Here is a 27,581-nt window from a genome sequence, read left to right as displayed (position 1 = left end):
CCATCTGGGAAGCCTTTAGTGGAAAACAGTCATGATTCAGCAATCAAGTAGTTGTTCACTACAAAATTGTGGGAAAGGGGATTCTAGAGTTGATTCCAAAGAGATTACACACACACAAACACATACAAAACAATTATATATGTTGTCTGTTACTTTCTTCAAATCATCTGGCAATGCCAGTTCCTTCTCTGCTCTTTCTTTCCTATGTACTGCCTTCCCAGTCATGTCCTTGCTAAAACCATTTAAGACAAATAGGTAATGGCCACATATCAAATACAAGTGTTAATATTTAGGTCATAAATTAGAATTCAACAAGATATGGGATGATAAAATGTAAGGATTGCCTATCTATTACAAATATAAAAGTTTTTTCTCTTGCAAAAATTATAGGGGATGGAGTGTTAGATCTCTCTACAAAGAAAACCAGCATAAAATCTGAAGAGTCATCTATATGTGATCCTTCTTCTGAAAATTCAATGGCTGGGTAAGCAATATCTAGGAAATATAATTTAATATTAATGTAAAATTATCTTTGCAGAGAACTCTTAATAATATTCTGAGTGGTATTGACATAGTTTTCCTCCAGAATTTTTGTCACTCATAAGTGTGTCTCTCTCATACCTTTCATTTGTCCTTTCTCTTTCTTTTTTATTCTTTCTGTTAAAGAAAAGTTATCAGAACAATCACCAAACTTTAGTTCATGTTACTAAAATGAACTATCAGCTTAATCATAGAATGCAACCTAAGAAGCAGGACAAGTAAGATAACTTTACATTAAAAATTCAGGAGGCAGTTTTAAGGGAAATATGTGATTTCAATATTTAATTTTTTAAAAACAATGAACAAATTCTAAAAGTACTATACTTACTAATTCTTAAAGCTAGTTTATAGTGTTTATATTTTTTTATTATGCTTTAGATGTGGTGGCAAATGATTTAATATATCTAGTAGTCACCATGAAAAATCCTTTCATGTTTTGAAAGCTGTCATTGAATAAATTGAAATAAATACTAGTGAAATGCTGTTCTGTTGGACTTTTGGATTTTTTTCCTTGTTTTGTAACTTTCACATCTTCCCATTAACTACATAGGAAGCTTTTTTGGTCACATTTAAATCTGAGATGTAGAGTGTCATTTGTTTCAAATAAGGCTGCTGTAGTGTTTGAGTCATAAAATAGATTATAAGCTTTCTGTTAGAAACTGAAAATTACCTGAAACATTTATACTAGAAATAACTCGTAGTGTCTAAAAAGAAAAGTATTTTATTCAAATACACCTCGTTTCAAATTTTAAGTTTTTGTCTAGAGGAAAATTAGTCTTGTGGAAATAGGGGATGTTTGTGTTTGGAAATATTCTTGCTGCTACAAATTTCCTTTAAATGGGTTGACTCTTTTATTACTTGTTTAGCGGTAACGTCACGTTTCTACTAACAAAAACTCCTTTAGGATTTGGGTATTTTTTTTATAATGGAACTCTAATTGTACAAATAAAAATTATAAGTGTTGCTCTGCAAGCATCTTTCAGAGGAATAGCAACATCATGAGAATATTTTTACAAATACTGAGTTAGGATTTTATGTTCTTGGAAGGTCTGCCCCTTGAGGCCACCGTATCATTGACACATTGTCCTACCAGGACTGTAACGTTTGCTTTGATAAGGAGTAACTACCACATCTCACAGACTTAAAAGTGTCATAAGCAGTGATGTTACCTAAGCAAGGAGTATAATAAAGGAGTGGACCCTCCCCTTCCATAGCTGTGTGAGAGTCTCTCATGCATCAGTTTACCATCGTTTCATTCCATCCATCCAGGAGACTACACAGAAACAGAGAGGACTATGTGGAAAGAAGTGCTGAGTTTGCAGATGGTTTGCTCTCAAAAGCTTTGAAAGACATTCAGTCTGGAGCACTGGACATAAATAAAGCAGGCATACTTTATGGCATACCTCAAAAAACTTTACTTCTCCACTTAGAAGCCTTACCAGCAGGGAAGCCTGCATCTTTTAAAAACAAAACTCGAGATTTCAATGATAGTTACTCATATAAAGACAGTAAAGAAACTTGTGCAGTGCTGCAAAAAGTAGCCTTGTGGGCAAGAGCTCAAGCAGAGCGCACAGAAAAAAGTAAACTCAATCTACTTGAAACCTCAGAATTAAAATTCCCAACAGCTTCCAGTTACCTCCATCAGTTAACTCTACAGAAAATGGTTACTCAATTTAAAGAAAAAAATGAAAGCCTTCAATATGAAACTTCAAATCCTACTGTACAATTAAAAATTCCTCAGCTACGAGTAAGTTCTGTTTCAAAATCACAACCCGACGGTTCTGGTCTGCTGGATGTTATGTATCAAGTTTCCAAAACCTCTTCAGTCCTAGAAGGATCAGCGCTCCAAAAACTGAAAAATATACTCCCTAAACAGAACAAAATAGAATGTTCTGGTTCTGTAACTCACTCAAGTGTTGACTCTTACTTTCTACATGGGGACCTCTCTCCTTTGTGTCTTAATTCTAAAAATGGAACAGTTGATGGAAACTCTGAAAATACTGAAGATGGATTGGATCGAAAAGATAATAAGCAGCCCAGAAAAAAACGTGGCCGCTATCGGCAATATGATCATGAAATAATGGAAGAGGCTATTGCAATGGTAATGAGTGGAAAAATGAGTGTTTCCAAAGCACAAGGAATTTATGGGGTACCTCACAGCACTTTAGAATACAAGGTAAAAGAAAGATCTGGAACACTGAAGACTCCTCCGAAGAAGAAACTACGATTACCAGACACTGGGTTATATAACATGACAGATTCAGGGACTGGCAGCTGCAAAAACAGCAAGCCTGTGTAGACTACTTGTTAGGAAAACGTGTGTGTGTGTGTGTGCGTGCGTGTGTGTGTGTGTGTGCACAGGTGTGTATTTGTGTGTCTACATACACACATGTGGGAATTACAAATGCTCACTTTGACAGGAGACATGAAATTTTACAGTTCAAAAACCACTTACATGCCTTTTGAAAAAAAAGTTTTATTCAGGGTTTTCACTGTGGACAGAATTATATAGTTGCTTACTTAATTCTGATAGTTTGTATTTAATCCTTGTATAAATAGGTGAAAGAAATTCAGGTTTTCTTTAGTAGTCAATAGCATAAAGCGTGGGAAAACAAGTAATTGTCAAGTGAAACATTTTTATTGGTGAAAGGACATTCTAGCCATTCAGTTGAAACCATCTTATAATGGTAATATGATATTAATAGTTTGTAAACAATTTTACATAACATACTTAACAGTTGTTATAAGTATGTCAAAGAACCAATCAAAGTTTAAATAAACAGCTATCTTCATGCTAAGAAAAATTAATATATACAGTATTAATACACTACAGTGCATTCTATAAAATACAAATGCACTCAAGTGCATCCACCAGGAATAGAAAGAAAACCTTAAAAAATATGTATAATGAAATTTAATATTTATCATTTAATAGTTGATTTAGCAGGAAGTTGGGGTTTATAAGGTATATACTTAAAAAAAAAAACCTGACACATAGTTAACCCCAGCAGCTATAGAATCTTTTAATATAAGATGGAATACTAAGAACAAAAAGTAATTTAAATTTAATTATTAAAATAATTTAATTTTGTTTTTCATTTGAAAAATAAGCTAATGTGTAAGGTTAGAAAAGAAAGTTGGAATGCAACTTAGAGCATGTTTATAATGTGCACAGAAAAAGCTTGAGAATGATAATTTTGGTTTAAATGTGCTGGTTAGTTGATGTTATGACTACTTTAAAGTTTAAGGATTGTGACACACTCCTACTATTGAAAAACCTCAGTGTAACTTTAATATATTTGCTGCTGTGACATTTCAAAACATTTTCAGTTTATCAAAATGAATTACAGATTTCATTTTGGTGGGCGATACATTATCATTTTGCTAATAACCAAATTTGCAGTTTGTTCAGGGTCTTGAATAGATTTACAGATATTTAACACTGAAGCTGTTTTGAACTTTCAGTAATGTAAACTCACTACTAATTGGGTAGTTAGAAGCTGGGCAGTGCATTTTAACTTTTACTAGACTCATAAGAGACCAGTAATTTTTATATAGCAGTTTTAAAATATGGGTCAGAGTATTCATGTTGGATTTATGGAGTATGCAGTTTTAGAGATAAAATGTTATAAAGCATGTGCCTCCATATAAAGAATGAGGATTTTGCTTTATACATTAAAAATTCTGAGTGCCCCTTTTCTCTGTTAAAATTCAGGTTCTGATCATTTTTCTAAGTCAGATTTTTCAAGTTCAAACAGAATTCTTACAGCTGAATTTAAAAAATGAGTGCACCTTGTCAAATACTTGTGTTTTTACACTTGTGTTTGTGTGTATTTAATAATCACATATACATGTAATACTAAAGAGATTTTCAGCTATTAAATTTAAAAACTGCTTACATGTATTTAAAGTAACTGACGAGTAAGGAAATACACAATCTAGTAGCTATTTGGTATCTGAGATCTGTAGTGAATTCTTTTCAGCTGTTAATGTCACCTGCATACTAGGGTATGAATCCTCTTACTCTCCCCACCCCCCAGAAAATATACATAATAGATTACAAAACAGCAGATGTCAGGGTCATCTTTCTTTTTAAAGAATTAAGCCATATTTTGTGAGGGCCAGACTTGGATTATTTAATATATTCCCCTTCCCCGCCCCACTGAAAAACAAAGTTAAAGTAAATGTTTCAAAACAATTTTATTGACCTCTTTATACAGAATTTTACTTGCAAAACTTTGGGGGCTCGAATGCATTACATAATATTTATATTGTATTGAGCTTTTTTATTCCTCACACTATATTTACATTAATAAATTGATTGAGAAGTTTATAGTAAAGGGAAATTTACAGAACACTTTTATATCATTTAAAAGATGACCTGACCAAAAACTTTACAGGATTCATAAATCAGGGATCATTTTGCTATTGACTTCACAGTGATCAGTAGTTTTATAGGTAATATTATAGTTAATTTGCAGCATTTTAGTACTTGTATTATTTATTTTTGGTCAGAAATAGTAAATTAAAATATTTTTTGATAGTTTATAGGTAATGATCAACCCATAACTTAAAAGAAACAAAATGTTTCTATTATTGAGTTAACTTTTGATTATACAAACTAGGAAAGGCAGGGAAATTTATGGGTTCCCCTTCTCCCCAGTGGTTCTAGTAAGATGTTCTTTATGTTAAACTTTCAAAGTACTTTATAAATTTAGTTACCAGTTACTACTTAATTGACAATTTTCTGAAAAATCCAGTTTCAGCAGACTTTTAATGAAAGTGAAAGCAACCCTTATGTGCTTTCTACTTATTTGAATGTTCCTCAAGTATTTTATATTTAAAATAAAAAAGAAGGAAAAGAAAAAACAGTGCCTCTGTTTTTAGAAAACTACTGCTCAGTAAAGTTGTTTAAACCATTTCTGGTAGCTAATGACAATTTTATATTAAATTGTATACTAACTTTAGTGAGACTGATTTTTTTAGTTGTTTACAGTACAAATACTTGTATTTGTTTTTTAATTGCAGTATTTCCATTGTCGCAGTAATTTAGTAAAACTCTGTGGCTGCCTTGATTTTGACAGATTTTGTTAATATAAACTGATTGTTAGGCAATTAGTTATATTTATGCATAAATCAATTGCACTATAATTCATGAATTATTTATTACAATATTTTCTAATGAATTCATGTATCTGTCTTGTGTTGTAAATGTACTGTAATTCTGTTCCTACTTTGTGTTGTTATATATCTAAATCTGATTGTATGAATTTTAATTGTTCAGTTAACGTGTTTCTAGGTTGTAATTTGTAGTAAAGCACTTCAATGCTTTTGCACTTAAATTTACAACACTGTTGGTGTGTGATTGATTTACTCATTCAGTAAAAGAAAGAAAAGAAAAACAAAAGAAAAATCTGACTACACTGACTTCTTTGATTCCCTGTAGGAAGGGATTTTTATTAAAATTAGAAATTGACTTTTTCTGAAGAAATATTTCAAAAATAAATTTCTAATGGAAAAATGGGTAGTAACATAACGTAGGCAGGATGTTTTCATTTATATGTCAAACAGGGAAAAGTTAGAAGAAATTTTGACATGAAGAACAACCTGGGCTCTATGAAAAATATAAGTTTAGGGCCTCTAATCACTTGGGAAAAAAATTGTAGATTGATGACTTTTGTGTATATTCAACTTACTCATATTAGGTTTTTCTTTGAGATGGAAGAAACCAGGAAAAGAAAAAAACTAAAGCCAAATAAGTATATTGGAGAGTTCTATAATTTGAAAACTTATTCACCCTGATAATATAAGATACAGCCTAATATCTGAATATCTAATGGGTACCTGTATAAAGCTATTCTTAATAAGACACCAGATGGAAATTATTGGCCACCGGGGTATATGAATTTGCATCACTAAAAGGAATGAGCTGAATTAGAAAATTCTACTTCTAAAGCATAGATTTCCTTGGAATGTCAGAAAATGGTTATAAAAAATCAGTGGTTTTCATAATGTTTGGAGTTTAATGAAATTGAAATTATAATTTTTATTTAGATTACTTAACCCTAGTTGTTCATTTTGATTGTTCCTACTTTTTAAGGACATACTTATTTCTGATGCTGGGAATTGAACCCAGGGCCTCATGCATGCTAAGTTCACATTCTACTAACCACAGCCCCAAATTATTTCAGCTTTGTATTTAACTTCATTAATAGAAAAATGCCTTGGAGCATTTCAGGAACTGTTACAAAAGGATGTTCATCTTTAAGATACAGAGCAATGTATTTTTCTAACAAACATCCTCCCTTTCATTATTAGTTAACAAACAGGATTAATAGGCTACATAACGTGGCTTTAGAAACTGTTGAAGTGCATCTTTTAGGATATTTTGGGTTTTCTTGTGCTTTTATGACAAAGTTTTAGTTTGCTAGATAAGAGTATATCAATATTTAATACCTATCATTTCCTCATGCTTTTGCACTTGTTTTGAACTTTCTGTTTTAAATCCTGAGAGTCAATTCCATTGTACAATTCAAATATGACACAATTTACAAAGCAAATTATTTACAGAATGAAAATTCAGAATCTGAGGTTATATGCTTTATTTATCTGGAGGCAGCAGTAGACATAAGAAGTTTTATTGTAATTCACATCTCTCATCACTTTGATGGCTTTTTTATAGCAAATTATTTTAATAAAATCTAAATGAAATATTGCACATTTACCTGTGAAATAGGTTATGCCAGTTTTAGGGAGCAAAATAATACTAATTCCACCTTTTGTTTTAAAAGAAAAATTCTTTAGTTTGTATTAATACACCAACATAATAATTTTTTATTTAAAACACTGCATTCTTCAGTTGGAACACTATCAGTATATCCCTATACCAACCCTAAATAAAATTTGTATAAATCAGGAATTTAACTACATACATAACAAATCACAAAAGAAAGGTTATTTTCATGTACAGAGTTTGGTGATATGTTTAATAAAAATAGATACTTTTCTGAAACAGAATTCTTTTAATACATTTACTCTTCTTGCTGCTGGTATTAGATTAAAAAGATTTTTTTCATAGACTTATATTAATTGATAAGCAATTTGGGCATTAAGCTTAGATGTATATTAGTTTCTGCAGTGGGCATTTTCCTGCATTTGAAACTTAATAATTAGGTAAGTAATGCCTTTAGTTTTCCTTTAATTACTGTAGTATTTAAATCAGTTAAAAATAGATTTAATTTATAAATAGCTTCCAGTTGTTTATTTTTTTATTAGGCAAAAATGCAGCTTAATCTCAGAAAAGACATTTTGTTACTTACATTAAATCTAAATTCCTTAATTTTCCTTGTAACTCTACATAGCTCTCTTTTCTTAACAATTTCATTTTTAGCATTTGAAAAAATATTTTAAATAAAGATAAGATTATATTCCTACATTTTATTTTCCTTATTTGCACTAACATAGATAATTGTCAAAATAACTCACAGAATGTGTACTTTACAAAAATTTTAACTCCTTCTCAATTCTTTACATTAAATGTTAATATATCCAAAACACTAAATATTACCAGTATGTAAATATAAGTATAATTATCAGTTTTTATATTGCAAAAATAGGGCTTTGCATTGACTCCTATACTTTTGTCATTGGACATTATGTTATTTGTGCTTCCTTATATTTTTGCTAAACAATAATCAAGATGTCATTATTGCAGCTCTGTAGGTGTCAGGAAGGAGTCCAGCAGTACCAAAATATCTTATTCAAACTCTGTCAAAATTATAACTCCTTATCGTGGTGTTTTTACTGTAATTCATTTTTTTGTTTGATTTTTATTTTTAGTTCAACTGTTGATGCAAATTCAGAGGAAGCTACTAAAATGGAAAAAGGAAAATCAGCATTAAGCAAAGTTTTGGAATCTTTGTGCATACATCACCAGCAACAAGTTTTGGCTATGTTGAAATTTCTAGTCCAAGAGCAGAATGCTACTTCTCTTTGCTGTTGTAATACATCATGTGCTGTGTCTTCAGAATCTCAAAAGCCTCTATTTGAAGATGATTTACATGGTCTGTTCTGTAGTTGTGAATATAGACTGGCAGAAAGAGGGTGTTTACCAAATGAAAGACAAAGCCCAGGTTTGGTGCCTCTGCCAGTCTGTATTAAGGAATTACATTGTTTATCTTGCCAAACTGTAACTATTGAACACATTACAACAGTAATGAATAGAGGAATTGCAGATACTTACAATTCTCACAGGTGCTGTTCTGGACTGTTACCAAACATTCACTCTACAAAATCAGCCTTTCATGGTCCTCTTTTGTCAAGGGAAGTATGTGATCTTTCAGTCAATCTTAAAGATGTGTGTAGATCTCGAAGTCCCTCACCCCCACCATTATCACCTGTGCAGACTGAAGGGTTTGAAAAACTGAAAGATGTCATCTCAGAGCTTTCAGCCTTAGAAAATAACAAACTTGAAACAAGTACTAACCAGCCTCCATCTCTAACACCAGCAGAAATAAGCAGCAACAAGGGTGACCATGAAGTCAAAATACATAAAACTAAAAAATCCAGTAACTCTGATTCTTTATTCTCGGATGCCAGTGGTAATTGTACTCCAAATTATGAAAAAGGTGAAACTGCTGTAATTTTTCAAGATTTAATGGATCGCATTAATGAAAAATTAAAATCAATAGAAACCACAGATATTACAAATCTTGTAAAATTATCTAGCAATGATTGTAATACAGATAATGATTTTAAATTGGGGAATTTAATAACATCTCTCTTGCATAATGCAAAGGCCAGTGATTATAGTTTTATGGAATTACTCAGTCAACATGATAAAAAGGTAGAAAATAAAATTATTCAGACAAGATTTCGAAAGCGTCAACAAACTTTACTTGCAATGCATAACTCTCCTGATTCACCAATCATTAGAAGGCAGTCTTTACAGATCAAAAGAGAACTTGCTAGTCTTGATGGAAATTTTATGAGGAAAAAATACAATGAAAAAAATTCAAGGAAATTGATGCACAATGATGAGATATTTTCATCAGACAAGGAAGAATTGCATCATTGCCAAGTGCTGCCTTTACAAAATTCTAAATGCTTTCAAGATAAAAATCATGCAGAAACATGTCCACCAAATTATACTCTTCAGTCATTGGAACTACCTCTTCATAGTATAGAAACTAACTCAGCTTTTGATGAAATTTCAGAAAACTTTAATAAAACAACTTTAGCAGATAAAATAAGCATAAGAAAATCACAGGAGAAATTTTCAGCTGGAAAAAATAACGGGGAGAATCCAAAATTAGAGAGTACTCAAACTCCTTTGAGAAGTGATGGAGTTTTGAACAGAACTAAACGAAATATTGTACCTCCAGGGTGGTATTCTATATATGTAACGAACAATTATGTTTTCAAAAAATCCCCTAAGGCCAAAAGAGTGTCTGATTCCACACATAAAAAAGATGCAGTGAAAAATATTCAGGTTGAAAACTCACAGAATATAGATCTAAGCAAGATTGCAATGAATTCGAATTTACAAGTTGTCGTGGAGCGTTTGGAAGATACAATAAGTATGGCCAAAAAGTCTTGGAATAATGGGCCGTTATCAGAAGGATATAAAGTTTCTAAGAAATTGATAGAAATTGATGATAAAGACCAAAATGTTGAGCGAGAGAAGTCTCCTATTTTAAGCAGAATGACATGCCAAGGGCAGGGTTTATCAAAATCTGCAGTGTCATTAAGCAGTGTTATCCAAAGTCCACAGATACCTCCAATGGACTTGAATAACAAAAGACTTGATAATCAGAAGAAGTCTTCTATTTTAGATACAGATAGTTTGATTTCTGGTTTTGAAAATGTACCAACAAAGTGTAAAGGTATTGAAAGCTCTTCTTTTTCTAACTATTCTAGTCCTATCAAACTCATGTTTTTATCAGAGATTAAAAGTAGTGAAGGAGTCAAATATACATTGACCTCAGTTGGTACCTCGCAATCAAATGCTGATATTCCTTCCGAGAAACATGTAACGCATCACGTGATTGGAAAAAACGCAGAAGCAAATGAGGATATCCCAAATGCTAGGTTTGAAAATTACAATTTTAATCATGATACTGATTCTCTTCAAAGAGAACTAAACAAATGCAATTGTGTAAAAGAATCTGCAGAATCTTCTGCAGTGTTTACAGATGATCTGAATAGGGATAAACCACAAGAAGAATCTAAGGGAAATTCAAGCAGTGCTGTTGATTCATCTTTTAAAAGAAAACCAGGTAGACCTAAAAAAATAGGTCCCCAAGTTGTGAAACAGATTAAACGACCAATTGGAAGACCGCCAAAACCTAAAACTGATCAAACAGACATCACCATTTGCCAAAATGAATCCTTTAGTGCTGAGAGGAAGAGCCCAGAATCTCTCATATCAGAAGTAAAAGAGGGTATTTATAAAAAGAGTATTACTGTAACTGTTATTTATGGAAGGTCAAGAAGAACTAAAAGGCATGTTTCCGAAGGAAGTGTAAACAGCAATATTATGTCATTAAACAATAATATTGATGATTTTCCCACTGAATATAACAGTCTTAGAAATACTAGAGAACATGAAATTGACTTGAGTAAAAGAGTAAGTGCTGTATCAAGTTTGACTGCTCAAGGAGAAGCCTTGGGGTCTGGCTTTGAGCATGTTAGACCTGTCAAGAACAAGTGTGTGGTACCTCAGCCTCCTAAGAACATTATTCGACCAAATCAGAAACCTTTGGCAATAATTAGGAAACCTGGTAGACCTGCGAAAGTTAAAATCTCTGGCATATCTGTGACTATTAATAGAGTTTCACCTCAGGAAAGAGAAGTAAGTATTAGCAGCTGCTTACCTCCTTTAGAACAGGAGAATATATTAGAAAAATCTCTGCCTGAAGAAATGCATGACCAAGAATGCAATAATATGGATAAAACAAGGCACACTGAAGCTGACATATTTAAAAATGGATCAAAAAGTATGGTCGCTACTCTACCTTTGAGACATTCTATTAGGAACAGAAAACCATCTCTGCATTTCTTGCATTCATTAGCATCTTCTAGCTCACTTATTTATAGAAATGCTCTGCTTCATAAATCATATAAACCCCATAGGCAGAAAGGCAAAAATCAGAAGAAAAAACATGCCCAGTCAAGGATAAAAATAAGTTCCAAAGATAACCCAGGAACTAGACATGCAAAGAAAGCAAAACAGTGTTTGGAAGATAACAAATTAATGCCCATTTCTGAAGTATCCTTGGACCCTATAATTTCATCAAACTCTTTGCTCAGGTGGTGGGCTACTTCTACTTCAAGCGATTCCTTATTAGAGGAATTAAACAATAGATTTGAGCAAATTACAAATGCTTGGGTGCGAGTAAGTGGAGATGAAGCTGAAAGTTTTGCTCATAAAAAGAAAGAATACATTGAAAACAATAATTTCAAAGTAGCCAAGCCATTGGAGACTTGTCTTTTAGAACTTGAAGTTTCACCTGTAAAAATGCTTTTTCAGAAAAAGTATGATTTGAAAGAACTGTGTACCTGGTTTATGCAGTCAACAGAAACACAGTCTCTTTCACTAGTTAGAAAAGCAAATGCTCGGAATCCTTTGGAAGTAATAAATACCAAGGGAATTAAATTAGGGGCCAAATATTGTGATTTTAATACCAACCCCTTTAGAAAGCACTTTAAAAAATTTGCACTCTCTTCTCCTTCAAAATCAGGGAAGTTGCATATACTGCATAAGATGGTTAGTTCTCCACTCTTAAATGTGAAAAGTAATTTAACACTAGCTAGATTGAAAAGGACTGAGTTTAAGAGGTTGCACCATGAAAGGTGGAGAAGAGAGGGAAAGCTGCACAATCTTGGAACAGTTGATTGGAACTCTAAAAGGAGGAACTTAAGATTTTTCTGCCAGAACCAGTTTTTAAATAAGACTGAGGGGGGAACAAATGCTGACATCCCACTCCGAGGGAAAAGCGCAGTAGGTAATCAGTGTATTTTGCCACCTGAGATCAGGGATGACTTTTTGCAAGAGAAGGTGGCAATGCCTGACTTCAAAACACATGCTAGTTTAGAGAATAAATTTCAGTCAGAAGCAAAGGAGAATGGAACAAACTGCAGCCAAAGAGATTTTGAAAAGAGACTAGGAAATGTATGTCCAAATAATTGGAGGTCAAAAACCTTGAAAGATTGTAGAATATTTTTGAGGAAGATCAATTATCTTGAACACAGAAATACTTTTAAGCTAAATACAATCATTTACTCTCCTGAATCTGTTGACAGTGGAAGTAAACATCTGACACATGTAGATGAATCAAAGCGCTGTACTTTAAGATCCCATTCTGCTAGGCAAAATTCTTTTAAAAAGCAAGCTAAAGAAATAGAAAATACTAAAGCAAATAGTCCCTTACCTGATAAATTTGCTGACCAACTTGGCAACAGTAAGTTAAGTAAATGTGTTAATTTTGACAAGAATCCTTCTGATAGTTCTCAAGTTCTTAGCAAACTGAACAAAAGAAAAAGACCACCATGGAAGACCACAGAATTGTCAACAAAAAGACATAAACGACAGTCTTACAACAGTGGACAAATGGCAAACTATTTTTCAAAATCCCAACTAGGTAAGTTTTTCTCTCCTTAATTTTAAAGTTTCATTTTAGGTGCCTTGAGTAAAGTGTGAAATTAGCAGGTAGAAAAGAAACAGCAGATTCCATTCTAATTTGTTTCTAAAATACTTGGACAACCTAATTTCTTGGCACCTAGTATGAAACTCATGAAGTTAGGTGCTGCCAAATGTTTCAGTGCATTTCTCCCATTAATGATATACCTGGGATTTCAAACACATACTGATATATTTAGTAGAGACATAGAAGCTTCTTTACAATATATTATTAGTAGAAAAGTTATATTGTCTACTTTTGCTTTTGATCTAATATAAAATCAGAAACCAGTTTGCCAGATTAATATGACCATATAACTAAAAATTTGCTACAGTGTATGTTAATATATATATTCTCTTAATAAATAACAGCTATTAGATCTTGCAGGATAAAGTAAAAACTCTCGTTGATTATAATGTATTGTAATCCTAGGCTACCAGTCTCCAATTCACCATCAAGTTGTTATGCCATTTGGTACTGTTTTGGAACTTACTTTATTTAAGACTGCTTGTTTTAAAAATATAGGAACAATATTTTTCAATAAATTAGCAAACATGTTGAATATCAGACATTGAGCTCATTTTCATTAATAGAAAGATGAGAAGTTCTTTCCACAGCCTAGTAAGAGAAGAAGAGTCATATGCATGTTAGGATTCATGCTACATTGAGAATACAAACAAATCACTTGAACAAGTAATATATTCCTTATTCAGTTATACTGACCTGGTATTAGTGCTTCAGGGCACCTTTTGACCTTTGGAACCTAGCACAAGTATGATAGGGACACTAGTTGCCAATATGACCATTTTCATCTCTGCTTATTAATAAGTGCTGGACAATGCAGGATATTTAGAAGTATGTGAATGCTTACTGATGACTTCTTTGCCATGAAAGAATTCCAGGCTACATTTGGAAATTTAAGAATACTTTACATTGTATATTTTAGTGGTGTGTTTTGGGGGTTGAGGAAGTATTGGTGGCTTTTTTTCTGATTACCTACTTAAAACTTTTTTAAAAGCTAAACTAAGTAGTATGGGTCTTATATTAAAATTATTAAAAGAAGAATTAAATTCTTTAATAGGTTAATGACTTTTATGGGCCTAAAAATTCATTTATTTAACTGAGTAACTTTAAAATACCTTTTTCAGTAATATCTAGTATGTATTGATTAAAATTTCAAATATTTAACATACAGTGATTAAAATGTCAAAGATAGTCAAAATAAGAACTCCATTAGGAAAAATAAATCAAAATTGAGAGAATGATCTTTGTTTCTTGTCCTCAAAGTAACTAAAAATGACATTATAGAAAATACCATGTCAGGGAAAAAACCTGATTGGTGATTTTTGGAAGAAGCTTATAATTCACCTAAAAATGTGTGTATTTTTTGAAGAATAAAGTGTAAAGTTTCATTTTAATGTTCTATATCATCCTCATTTCATGCTGTTATAGTTTACCAAAGGTAATTTACTTTAATTCACTTTACAACAGAACCGTATTTTATCCTTTCAGCCTCTTAAGCATTGTATCTTCCTAATTATTATATATAAAATTCATTTTAATCTGATTTTTACCCCACTAAATATGATCCCATCCTAAAGAAGTAAGATTGAAGCTGTCTAATTATGACTTTTTGAAATTAATTTCAAAGTTCTTTTTGGGTATTTAAAAAAATTGTTTTTCATCTTATTTTAAAAATTACTATTACTAATTCCTGTTCTGCTTAAAGTTTTATTTATCTTTTACTGATAACTTTCCTTTTTTATTTTTTAACATTCTTTTTTTAATCAACAAGGACATTATTTTTATACGGTTGTATTTATGGCAATATTCGTTATATCTATCTGAGTTTTAAGTGTTTTTTATAATATTATTTTTTTCTCATTATTGTTGGTATTCCATACTTCTTTTTGACCTTTTGGGAATGACACTAAAGATCATTATTAGTTTTATGTGTGATTTTCTTCTTTGTAGAATAATAGCAAATGAAAACTTAATAGATAAAATTTTAACAATGGGACTTTTCTAGAAAATTTCCTAGGATAATGTATATAATGAATTTTGAAATATTTCTGTTGGTGAAAAGTTTTGTTTCTACCATGAATGTCTTATTTTATGCATTTTTATTAACTGTTCAGATATAGTTTAATACATAGGAGTTTTTAGATTTCTATTTTACTACGTTTGTACTGCTCTTTATCAAGCATAGACATGGAGAGGAGAAAGAAAAATGAAATTCCATCCTATTCTTAGTTTAACAAATATTTAATGAATGCCTGCAATACACTTTTAGTCACAATGGAAGGTTTGGAATTTTTTCTAAGTGAGAAAACAAGACCCAGAATATTTATTTATCCAATAAATAGAGTGTACTTCATGACTTTTGCAGGATATTGCATATTTTAAGGGAATACAATGGTTAGTCATGGTTTTTGTTCTTCTGGAGCTTAGTGTCTCATGGGGGAGAGAAAAATGAATAGCCAGTTCCAGTAGGAGGATGGGTCTTATGACCAGAGAGAGGTGAACTGTAGGAACATGTAAGGAAAACTGAATGCAAAGATTTATACGTTATCACATAAGTGGAAACAAAGGATGCCCAAATATGAAAAGCTGGTAGAAGGAGGTTTTCAGGCAGAGTAAGCTGCTTGTGGAAAATTTAGGTGATACAAGAGAGTAGGCTTTTTGGAGAATTGAGTGATTTATCAGAGCTGAGATATAAAATAGGAATCATGGATTGGTTGAGTTTGAGAGTGGGGAATGATAAAAGAAAAGCTACTGAGGGAAACATGTTCCAAATTTTGAGGTTAACATTAGTTAATGAAAAAAAAAATGTTTGAATCCCTAATAGTAGGAGTAATGGAAAAGAATAAATTCGAGAAAGATCTGTGAAGTAAAATAGAATGTTTTACAGAGTAGAGAAATAAAGGATAGCATCTAGGTTCTTATCTTGATCATCTGGGGAGATCAACATTAAGTGAGATAGATAGAAGAGAACCCTCAGAGGATTCAGTTTTAGACATAAGAGATTTGAAGTATCTAGTGCAATATCCAAGAAATGACATTTGGGAAGCAGGTGTTGTGGGTTAGGAAAGAGGCCTGAGCTAAGCTGGAAAATCTGGAGTCAGAAAAATTTAAGTTACATCATTAGAAGACATTACTGAGTGTAATATTAAAAGAACCTAGGATCTCAGAGCTCCAAGTGTGAAGGGAAGAAAAAAAGATGTATGCGAAAGGAGACTAAGGAGAATAGTTAAGAAGTAAAGGAGGAAATCCTAGAAGAGAGTTAAAGGGAAATGTTTTAAGAAGGGAATGTGAGTTGTTGAGATGAGACTGAAGCAGTTTCACTGAATCAAGGGATTAGCTTAGTTGATTTAGCAGAACCCCAAAGTCTAATTCAGAACTTTATAATTAAATGGAGAAAGAGGAAATGAAGAAAATTAGCACAAAAAAAATATAAATGGCTACAAATGGAGAGGAGATAGAAAGGTTACTGGAGTAAGATGGTGTTGAAAGTGGGTTTAAAAAAAAATGTTTAGGGGGTCACTGGGAAAAAGCCAATGGGGAAAAGGTTGACTATTCAAAAATGTGATGGCAAGCAGTAGGAAAGAAGAGACACCACCAAGTTGATTACCAGGGAGAGGACCTGGGGCATTGCTGGAGATTAGTCATGGCCAGAAGGTTCACTTTTCTCTTGAGAGAATAATGGGAATGATATGTAGGGAAGTAAATCAGTAATTAATAGAATGTTGAGATATTAGAGTTCATCTGCTAGGACTTTAGAGGTGCTCTAATAGTAAGTATGGGAGAATTGGGTGTTGGGAAATATGGATAGAGTTTGAAATAAACTCTCTTGAGAAATACAGCATTGTATGGCTGTGTGGGTTTTATCTCAGCTGCAAGGATATAAACTTGGACCCTAGTGGGAGGTCCTGTAGGTATAAGAATAGTTGGGTTTGCCATGTGGGTAAAACAGAAGGACAAAGAAATCAAGTCAAGAATATAACCTTCATTCCTTGAATAGTGAGGAGCTACATGATCAGAATTGAGTTCTAGATTATCTTTTCTAATAGTAGCATAAAATACAGATTTGGGGATAGAGGACAGAAATAGGAGAAGTTAGTCAGTTTCACATTTTTGATGTGATACTGACCTAAAATTAAACATGATTATTGAAAATAATAACAAAGACCTTTTTTAGTATCAGTATCTTTTAAGTCACTCAAGTAAACATGTGCCTTTTTCTAATTGGTAAGTATTTGGAAGTAAATAAACTGATTTTGGACACCCATGAGAAAATCTTTAAGACTAAATAACCCAACATGGACTTGAAATTGCAATAAACTAAAAGTGCTCATGTAAAATGCTTCGTTTTCTTATAAATATTCAGAATTTAATTGCTACTTTGAATTAGATTCTAAGATGATTATGAAAAAATTGTTCAGTTTGTCAGCTTCTCCTTTTGTATTCTGCCCTCAGAAATACTGAATATCCATTTTTCCAATCATCATTTGGTTTTCACACAGGTATATAACTGATGGGCATTAAGCACCATACTCCAAATACCCAAAATCAAGAATGACCATATATCCTTCTCCAGTCCTGCTTATGAACATTTTACCACATTTACTGAAAATTGAACACAGATGTTCCTTTAAATTTGTATGGTACAAGCAACCTATTGGACAAAATATTCTTAAGACATTATTGTATAAAATTTGGAGTTTCTTCCTGTACTGTACTGTTCAACATCATAATTGTTATTTAATAGAAAAAATTATGAAGCACAGAGTAAATGATACTCTAATTTTGATAGAAAAAATATTTCTACATGATTCAGTCACCTTAATCTAGTTTACTTCACAAAAATCCCAAAGATGGATTTTAGGGGACACTAGCTCCCCAAGATGCTTTTCTTACTGATTTCCAGTGCCCTGTTAGCATTGTTAGTTTGTATTTCCCAAACTTTTTTTTATGTATCACAACTTTTTGTATGCCATAGAGCAGTTGGGGAAACAACTGGAAACACTGCTATTTTTAATTTCCTGCTAAGTTTCTCTGTTTTTATCATTATACTTCCAGAAAGAATATAAATGACTATCAAAATATAAATTGATTTATATACTGGATTTGGTCCTTTTGTACATAAATTAACATTCTGCATTCAAAGGAATGATCAGATTCTGATCATTGTTTTATTTTTCCTTATTAATTTTTTTTTTCATTTTAAGAGAGGGAGAGCTGTGACAGCTGAAAGTTTAGAAAAGGTCTTACTGTCTGTAGTACAAACCATGAGAAAATAGCTGACTGTGAATTTAGAGAAACATAAGATCAATTGGTATCTCCTCAAATATGTAGCCATAGTCTTAACTCAGTAAATGAAGATATTTGAATATAAAATTAATTCATCAACATATCTTTTATGTGGACTTCATATAAAAGTGTCATTGTCATAAATAAAACTATTAAAACTTTTTTTGTTTTAAGTATGCTAATTAGGTATTTTAATTAAAATCTATTCTGTTTGCAATTGAATTTTTCTCTATTATAATTTCCTCAGGAGAGTTGTAGGCTTTGAAAAGTTTGTAACTTTTGCCATAATGCCATTAAAATATAAAACAGCTACTTTGATCATCTTTGTCTTGATGGGGTTTTAAGGAAATTTCTTGAACATTTTGTATTCCATTGCTTTGTCAACATTACCATGTTTTTAAGGTATCCTGTTTTACTAAATATCCCATATCTTTCATAGGAAACCATTCAGTTTATTCAACAATCATTGAATACTTTTTCTTTTGATTTACCAGACATTGAGTTAGATATTAGAGAAACGTAAGAACCACTCTAAACATTTCAAGTTGGTTTTGCTTTGGTAACGTAATTAGTACAACTTGAAGAAAGGTAATCTGGTTGATTCACCATACTAGTAGTGATTACAGAGTATAGAACTATTTTCTAACATAGATTTAATTTTCTAAATTAAGTGGTCTAGTCTATGGCCTATTTTTTTTCTTTTACAAAAAAGTTTTATTAGAGTACTAATAAAACTGTTGCTCTACTTGTGCTAAAAATTTGAATTGTGAAGTTCCAAAAGAGACCTAAAGTTCATAAAATCTAAAATATTTAGTACCCGACACATTGCATAAGAAAACTGCTAACTCATGTTTATATCACTACAATTTTGATATGATATGGCTAGAAAAATGAGTTATATATTGTCTTTAAAAATACATTAAGATTATTCTATCCTGTTCATCCCCATTACCCCATCTACTCCCTTTCCCAGCACAAGACAATTATTTGCCATATTAGTTGTTTTGTTTTGTCTCTTGGGGATAATATCTATCTTTATCCAGCAGAGTGGTACCAGGGGAGCTATGAGGGCCAGAATTATTCTATTTTGTAAATCTTTATTCTCTCCCTGCAGCCTCCAGATCTGCTTTCTATATCTGAGGTAAGTTCAAGGGTCGCTCATCTACCTTAGCCAGCAGCTATCACTTATTAGAAAGAGATTGATTTCATTGCTTCCCACCTGCTTCAACATCCAAGTCTTCTTCCTTTCTCCCCCTTTAAGTCTTAATTCTATATTTCTCTCTCTCTCTCTCTCTCTCTCTCTCTCTCTCTCTCTCTCTCTCTCTCTCTCTCTCATTTATTTATTGAGACACAGTCTTGAACTCATAGGTTCAGGAGATCCTCAACTTCTGCAGCAGTTGGTACTGTAGATGTGTTCGTCTCTGTTTCTCCTCTCAAGAATTCAAAATCTGTAGTTCAGTTCAGATCACCATTTCTTCTCATTTTTTTGTGGGCAATAGACAGTTTTCATCATTGTGGGGCTGAGAATTCTGTAGTTATCATAATATTAAGCCTAGTAAATTCACCTATAGATTAATTATTTTTAAAAAGAGCAGAGTAGGTGTGTTAATGGTTTCACCTTACCACTTTTCACTTTTCTTGTGTTTGTTTTCTTTTAAGGTGAACCTAAGTTTTTTTTGTTATAGGCCACCTGGAAATTCATTTGTTTCCTTCTTTGTTTCTGTGTTATAACAAACATAGAAAGCTAAATTTTAAAAGTCTTTTCTATTTACTCTATTAATGTATTCATTCAAAGATGTCTAGCATACTATGTCAGACAGTATGCTAGACACATGGGAATCCTGGGCCACAAAACAATGTGTAGTTCCTGCCCTCCTGGTTTACATTTATTTGGAGAGACAGACATTGAGTAAATGATTTCATAAATCTATTAAATTCTCAATTAGTAAATGTTATAATAAATTAGTAATTAGGATGTAATTAGTAGTAATTAGTAAATGATTTGTATGTTAGTATAATAGCTGAGCATTGTTAAGTTACAGGAGTGAGGGAAGACTGCCCTAAGGAAATGCTGGTGAAGCGCAGCTGTGGAGGGTAAATTAACTAGATCAAGTGGTAGAGAACCAGGAGGATAGGAATGATCTTCCACAAAGGGGGATTTTGTGTGAAAAAGTGCTTATGTGTGGGTTTCTTGACAGGTTAAAGGGCTAAGACATGAACGGTGTGCCTAGATTGGAGAAGAGTACTGTTCAGTACAGTGAGGACTGGGGAAAAGTAAAGGAATAGGTTGTGCATGTCCTTGTAAACAATGCTAAGAAGTTTATATACTTTCAGTGGCTTCTCATTGCTCTTAAAGAAGAGAGTAGAGGGCTGGGGTTGCTGCTCAATGGTAGAATGCTCATCTAGCACATGTGAGGCCCTGGGTTTGATCCTTATCACCACATAAAAATAAATAAATAAAATAAAGATATTGTGTCCATCTATAACTAAAAAATATTTTTTAAAAAAGTAAAAGAATAAGGAAAGTATATGATATTATCAGACTCTTCTTTCTTTCTGAAGATTTAACAGCATTGTGAAGAGTGGAGGTGTAGACCATTTTGGTGGCTCAGATGAGGATGGTTCTATTTTAGAAAGTGGTTCACAAACTTTAGTATGCATCAGAATCACCAGGAGAGCTTGTTCAAAAAGAGGTTGTTGGGCTTCACTGATTCAGTAGCTATGGGTAGGGCCCAAGTGATGTTTATTCTGTTGGTCTAGGGACCACACTTTGAGAATCAGTGGTGTAGAGTGTAGAGTGTTGGTTGTAGTGTTGGGAAGAAGATTAATTCTTTACTACTATGAGTACAGTGTTATAAATTTCTCTCTGAACATACTTTAGCTGTATTCCACAATTTTGCTTTGCTGTGTTTTCATTTTCGTTAAATTCAAAATGTTTTCTAATTTCTCTTGTGATTTTTATAACGTACAAATTATTGAGAGTGTTGTTTAGTTTCCAAAATTTGAGGATTTTCCAGACATCTTTGTGTTACTGATTTCTAATTCTGTTATGGTTTTAAAATACATCTTTGTGTTACTGATTTCTAATTCTGTTATGGTTTTAAAATTCTAATTCTGTTATGGTTTTTACTTTCTTAATTGATTAACATTCATTTTATGCCTCAGAATCTGTCCAAATCCTAATAAATGTTCTGTGTGTTCTTGAAAATGTTGTGCATATAGGCTGAAGCTGCAGAATGGAGTGTTATGTAAATGTCAGTGAAGCAAGTTGGAAGATGGTATTGTTCAAGTCTTTTTTGTCCTTATCAAGTTTCATTTTACTTCTGTCTGTTTTTGAGATGGTTGTCAAAATATGCAGCTTGGACTGTGGATCTTGATCCGTTCAGTTCTCTCAAGTTTGGTTTCATATAATTTGAAGCTCTATAATTAAGTTCATACACATTAAGACTTCTTAGATACTTTTGATGAATTCATTCCTTTTTCATTATGAAATGAACCTCTTTGTTTCTAGAAAAGTTCCTTCTGTGAAATCTGTTTTATCTGACACCATGTAGTCATTGCACCTAATTTTTTACTAGTGTTATTGTGGTATATCTTTTCTCATAACTTTATTCTTAACCATTTTGTGTATTTATTTTTAAAGGAGGATTATTTTAGGCAGGCTTGCACTTTTATTCAACCTGATAATCCCTGCCTTTTAATAGACCATTTATGTTTTATGAGGCTGTTCATGTGGTTGGGTTTAAATCAGCCCTATCTCCATTTTCTGTTTGTCCTAATCACTTTTTTCTCTTCCTGACTTTTTTTGGATCAGAGTATATTCTATTATTACACCTAATCTCTTTTGCCCTTTAAAAAATTGTTTTCTTTAAAAAAAAGTGGTTTACACTGTTACACATATCATTAGCTTACCAGAATTCACCTTCAAATGACGTTATGCCACTTCATGGATAGCCTAAGAATCTCACAACCATATATTTGCATTTCCTTCTTCCAAGCCTATACACTCTTGTTGTCATATATTTTTCTCCTGTAAATTTTATATACCCTACAGTATATTGTTACTATTTTCACCTGAAGAAGTGGATATTAGTCTCATTTCTGTACTACAATAAAATTCTTTTGGCCAGGTTGTTTATAAACAAAACAGGTTTATTTAGCCCAGTTCTGGAGGCTGAAAGTCAGCATTGTTCAATCCCACCTTTTCAGCCTTTGATAAATGTCCCTTGTGGCTAGATCACAACATGGCACAGAAGCAGAAAGGGAAATGACTGTGGAAGAGAGCACCCATGTGGAGTAAGTTTACTTTCTAACAACTCACTCTTGTGAGAACTCTGATTTCCTTTGAGAATTAGATTAATCCTTTCACCCCCTCACCCCCCTCCTACCCCCGAATTGGCCCCAGTGACACAATTAACCTCCCACTGGGCTCTGATGCTTGCATGAGGTTTCTGCACCTCAACACTGCCACTCTTGACCAAACTTCCTGTGCAGGAACCCTTGGGGACACCCTTAGGCCATATCCAGACTCTAACATAAGGTCATTCATCTTTCAGGGATTTTTTTAAATGGAAAATAAATTTTGTTTACACAAATTTACCATTCCTGATGCTCTTTATTCCAGATTCCCATCTGAAATCATTTTCTTCTATCTGGAGAACTTCCTTGAGCATTTCCAGTAGTGCTGGCCTGCTGAAGATTAATTCACTTAGCTTTGCCCTTATATGTCTGAAAGTCTTCGTTTCATTTTTCTCATTCAAAAATATTTTCCATGAATATGAATTATTTCAGATTGGACCATGTTTTTCTTTTAGTACTTTAAAGATGTCTTCTAGTTTGTAGTTTCTGAAGTTAAGTCTGCCATCATTCTTATTTTTGATCCTGTCTGTGATGTATCTTTTCTGTTTTCCTCATCACTGGTCAAAGTATGATTATAAAGGATTGTACGTAGCATGGCTGCCTCAATTCTTTCTCTGCCTGGGGTTTGTTGAACACCTTTTAGTTTTCTTCACTCTTGGACCTTTTTAGCCATTATTTGCTCAAATATGTTTCTGGCTCCTTCTGTGATTTAAATCACGTATATTTTATCCCACAAGTCATTGATATTCTGCTCATGTTTGTTTACTTCTTTTCTCTTTGTTTCATTTTGGGTAGCACTGTTCCCATATTTTCAAGGTCATAGACCATTTCTTGAACACTGCTAATCTGTTATTAATCCCAACCAGTATAGTGTTTATAAATTATATTTGTTACCTGCAGAAGTTCAAAGTTAGTTTTCTTTGTACCTCTAACATTTTTCTTCATCTTGTCATGTGTTTTTTTTTAATTTCTTGAACTTATGGAGTATATTTAAAATACCTACATTAGCATTCACATGTGCTAATTTCATAATTTTATAATTAGTGTGTTATTTCTTTATCTGTTCCTATTTATTGATTTTTCTCATTGTGGGTCATATTTTCCTATTTTTTTTCATGCTTGGTAATTTTGGATGGGACACCAGATTTTGTGAATTTACCTTGTTGCAGGCTGCATTTTTTGTGATGCTTTAAAATGTTTTGAATGCTGTTAACCTGTTCAGAAATAATTTTGATCCTTTCAAGTCTTGATTTTAAGCATTGTTAGCCTTTAGTCTAGGGCACTGTATCTCAACTAGGGATGATTTTGCTCCAGAGGATATTTGGTAATATATGAAGACATTTTTTTTTAATTGTCACACTTAGAGGTGCTATTTTAGGCACCTAGTGGATAGTGGTCAATGTGCTAAACATTCTGCAGTGTGTAGGACAGCCCCCGGAAACAAAGGATTATCTGTCCCAAATTTTAATGGTGGCAAGATTGAAAAGCCTGTTCTAGGGTTAATTTGACACATGTAATGAAGCAATCCAGTGCGCACTTGAGGACTGTAAAAACACCGCATGTGTTGGAGGACCTACCATCTGGATGGTGGGAACATAAAGTATAACCAGTCCTGCATGGCCTATAGAGGTTCCTCACCTAGTCCTTTCCCGCTTTGGGATGTTCGTGCCCTGTTCAGCAGATCAATATTCATGCACAGATGTGAGCCGAGCCTTGGAGTGCCCTGGTGTGCGTGTGCTCCCTTGTAGCTTGTCTCTTCCCTCCCCTGACAGCTCTTCTGTCTCTCCAGCAGTCTCATGTATTCTGCTCCAGAAGTTGCAGCCACCTTGGGCTCCCTGAATGCTAAACTCCATCTCCTTGATCAGTATTTCCACACCCTCTTGAGTCCCCCTTCCTATCATGTAGCCAGGAAACTCCAGGTGGCAAGCCTGAGTAGACTTTTTAGCACCTTTTGTCTTCTCTTCTTCTAGGATTCACTGTCATCCCGCACTTTCTCTCATCCCATGTCTTAAAATTATTTCATATATTTTTGTCTTAAGCTGTTTTATAGTGAGAGGGTAAATCTGGTTCCTGTTACCTCATCAAGGTGAGAAAAGGAAATCCCAGATTTATTCGTACTACATGTATTTGTCCAGTTTCTATAAAGTTCTGAACAAGACCAGCAGAGATCTCTCTTCAAGTTTGTGTTTGTGGAAGAGAAAAACAAAATAGAAATCATATGGCAGTGGCAGGTTCTCCGTTAATTAAAGTAGATGATGTAATGATTTTGGGGGACAAGGGACTGTTTTAGGTTGAGGAGACAGGGAAACTTGTTTAAGAAACAGTACATAAGCCGTGGATGAAGTTGAGACATCTAGGGTATCGTTTCTGACAAAAAACAGTGTAGATGAGGAACTATAGAGAGAATATCAAATAATAAGAAGCATCAGCAGCCTGCAGCTTAACTGTGAGAAATTCCAATTTACTATCCAATTAGAATAGGATGACTTCAAGAAGAAAAGGCACAGTAGTATGCTTGGTCCCAAAGGCCAAAAGAAGAGTTTCATGAAAAAGGGAAGGTGTCTTGTCTTTTTGGATCGCCATAACAAATAGCCAGACTGCATGGCTTACACAACAGAAATTTCTTTATTCACAGTTCTGGACAGTGAAAGTCCAAAATAAAGGTCTGGCAGAGTTGAGTCTGGTAATGGTTCTCTTCCTGATTTGCAGAATAGCTCTGCCACACACAGAAGTGTCCTCCTTCTCTTTTAAGGACTCCAAAGCCATCAGATAAGAGACCTACACTTATGACTTTAACTAAGGTAAATTAAAGGCCTTGTCTCCCAAAACAGTCACACTGGGAGTTAGAGCTTCGACCTAGGCATTTGGAGGGGCAGAGAGGACACAAACTTATAGCAGAGAAAATTGTAACAGTAGTGAATGTTGCCAGGGAAGCAAGTTGACAACTAAGGATTTATTGAAGTGAGGATCACTGGTGGTTTTAGTAAGTGCTACTGGAAGCCAGATATGGATAGCTTAAGGAATAACGAGGTAGGAAATAGTGGTAGCAAGTAATGGATAAACATTGAAGTAATACAGCTCCTGAAGAGTTCACTTGAGGGAAATGAAAGATTAAGGAGTCTCTAGTTGAGGAACTTGCCTTTCTTTAAACATTATGGTGAAGATCCAGTTGAAAAGATGTGGTCTATTATTTATTTTCCCAACAGTGCTAAATTACAAACTTCCTTACAACTCACCCTTTTAAAATAAATTATCATTTATTTTACTTGTGAATCTGATTGGCAGATCAGGCCAGGAGTTGGTTTAAGCTGTGCTTCCTCATGTCTGTGTTGGCTGGCTATCAGCTGGGACAAGTCACATCCATCCAGATTTGCCCAAGCAAATTCTCAGGCTCCAGCCAACCTCCCACTGGCTAGAGCTTATCCAATGGGACAGGCACAGTGGGAATTCACTGCAAAATTACAGGTAGAGAGGGTGAAGTTAGGATGGGTGAGGAATTGCTATACAGATGGTATGTCAGAAAAAGTGAAAGTATTATGATTATTCTTAAATTCCTAAGAAGGCAAATAGGAACCTGTCCAAAACATTCTCAATCACAGCTGCTACTGTTGGTTGACATCTTTTAAAATCACCAACTTACTAACGGCTTTAATTTTACAATACTAAAATTCTCTTTTTTAAATAAAGATAGCTGAATTGTGTTTATATATTAATTGGGTATTTGAATGTCTATCATAATGTACTGCTTGAGATACAGTTTTGTTTGTTGCACTAATTTAATACACAAGTTCACTGACAAATTCTGGAAAAGTTTTTTGCTACATAGCCAAGGATGATGTTTACATTATACAGCCGTGCAGACTGCTCATTTGATTTCTAAAAGTGATTTTTTGTCCTTGATTTGACTATGACTTTCTTTCAACTAAAAATCCAGGTAAAACTGTCATATCACTTAATTGTTACCATTTCCAGTAGAAAGCTATTCTTTCCATTCTGAATGTTTTCTTATGAATTCCTGATTACCATGCTATCATATCACTTATTTTTAAGCACATACTGTATGTGGTGTACCAATCTTTGTGTTCCCTTTATATTTAGAGAATTTTAGTGTTAAGTAGTTTTTCCTGAAACTGGTTAGAGAAAATTGCAAATCTAGTCTTATCACAGTTCTGCAGGTTCAAGAATCTGATGCCTAATTGGTTTCTAGTGAGGGCCTTATGGTGGACAGCATCACACAGTGGGAGCATGTGCAAGAGAGAGCAAGAGGGAGGCGGAGGAAGAAAGAGACTTTCAGGTTGCCAATAGAGAAAAAAGATTTATTCAAATGTCTGTCCTCATGGCCATCCTAGCTAACCATGTTTTCCTGTGTAGATCCTATGATTCTTTACATTTTACCTACTTTAAGCCCAGAGATTGAAAATGAAATGATTATGACTACACATTAAATCATTGTATTATCTGCAAAAATAATATGAAATAGCCTAACATGATGGACATTACAGAACCAAATCCTACACATATTCATTTTATTCCCAATAAAAACTTGTACCATTTGATTTTTTTCTTATTAATAGTACAAACATAACTCCCTTGCAGAGTATCCTGTCAGTGGGATGCTATTAAATAGCATGTGTACTGTTACATATGTCAGTGCTTTTCATGGACTCGTCTAATAGTCACATTAGCCTTAAG

The 27,581-nt window shown here is 33.3% G+C and overlaps 1 protein-coding gene across 11 annotated transcripts in view; it reads left to right on the top strand.

Annotated features, from left to right (window-relative positions):
* Nucleotides 1-27,581, top strand: part of Lcorl (ligand dependent nuclear receptor corepressor like) — a 153,110-nt gene that overhangs the window by 116,652 nt on the left and 8,877 nt on the right. For 4 of the 11 annotated variants that reach the window (XM_078021118.1, XM_078021121.1, XM_078021120.1 and 1 more), the window contains exons 6-8: nucleotides 391-484; nucleotides 8,380-13,181; nucleotides 19,645-19,671. The exons of 1 other annotated variant lie outside the window; for it this stretch is intronic. In XM_078021118.1, coding sequence (XP_077877244.1) covers nucleotides 391-484; nucleotides 8,380-13,181; nucleotides 19,645-19,670 — 4,922 coding nt within the window. In that variant the 3' untranslated portion in view covers nucleotide 19,671. Of the gene's footprint in view, nucleotides 1-390; nucleotides 485-1,809; nucleotides 13,182-19,644; nucleotides 19,672-27,581 lie in introns of those variants that run through there. 6 more of the 11 variants (XR_013425716.1, XM_078021122.1, XM_021722063.3 and 3 more) reach the window with 5 other exon arrangements.

This window comes from Ictidomys tridecemlineatus, chromosome 9 (assembly GCF_052094955.1).
Source record: "Ictidomys tridecemlineatus isolate mIctTri1 chromosome 9, mIctTri1.hap1, whole genome shotgun sequence".
In the NCBI taxonomy this organism is placed as follows: domain Eukaryota; kingdom Metazoa; phylum Chordata; class Mammalia; order Rodentia; family Sciuridae; genus Ictidomys; species Ictidomys tridecemlineatus.
Note: the sequence above shows the minus strand (reverse complement) of the source record. Positions and strands in the feature narration are given on the sequence as shown.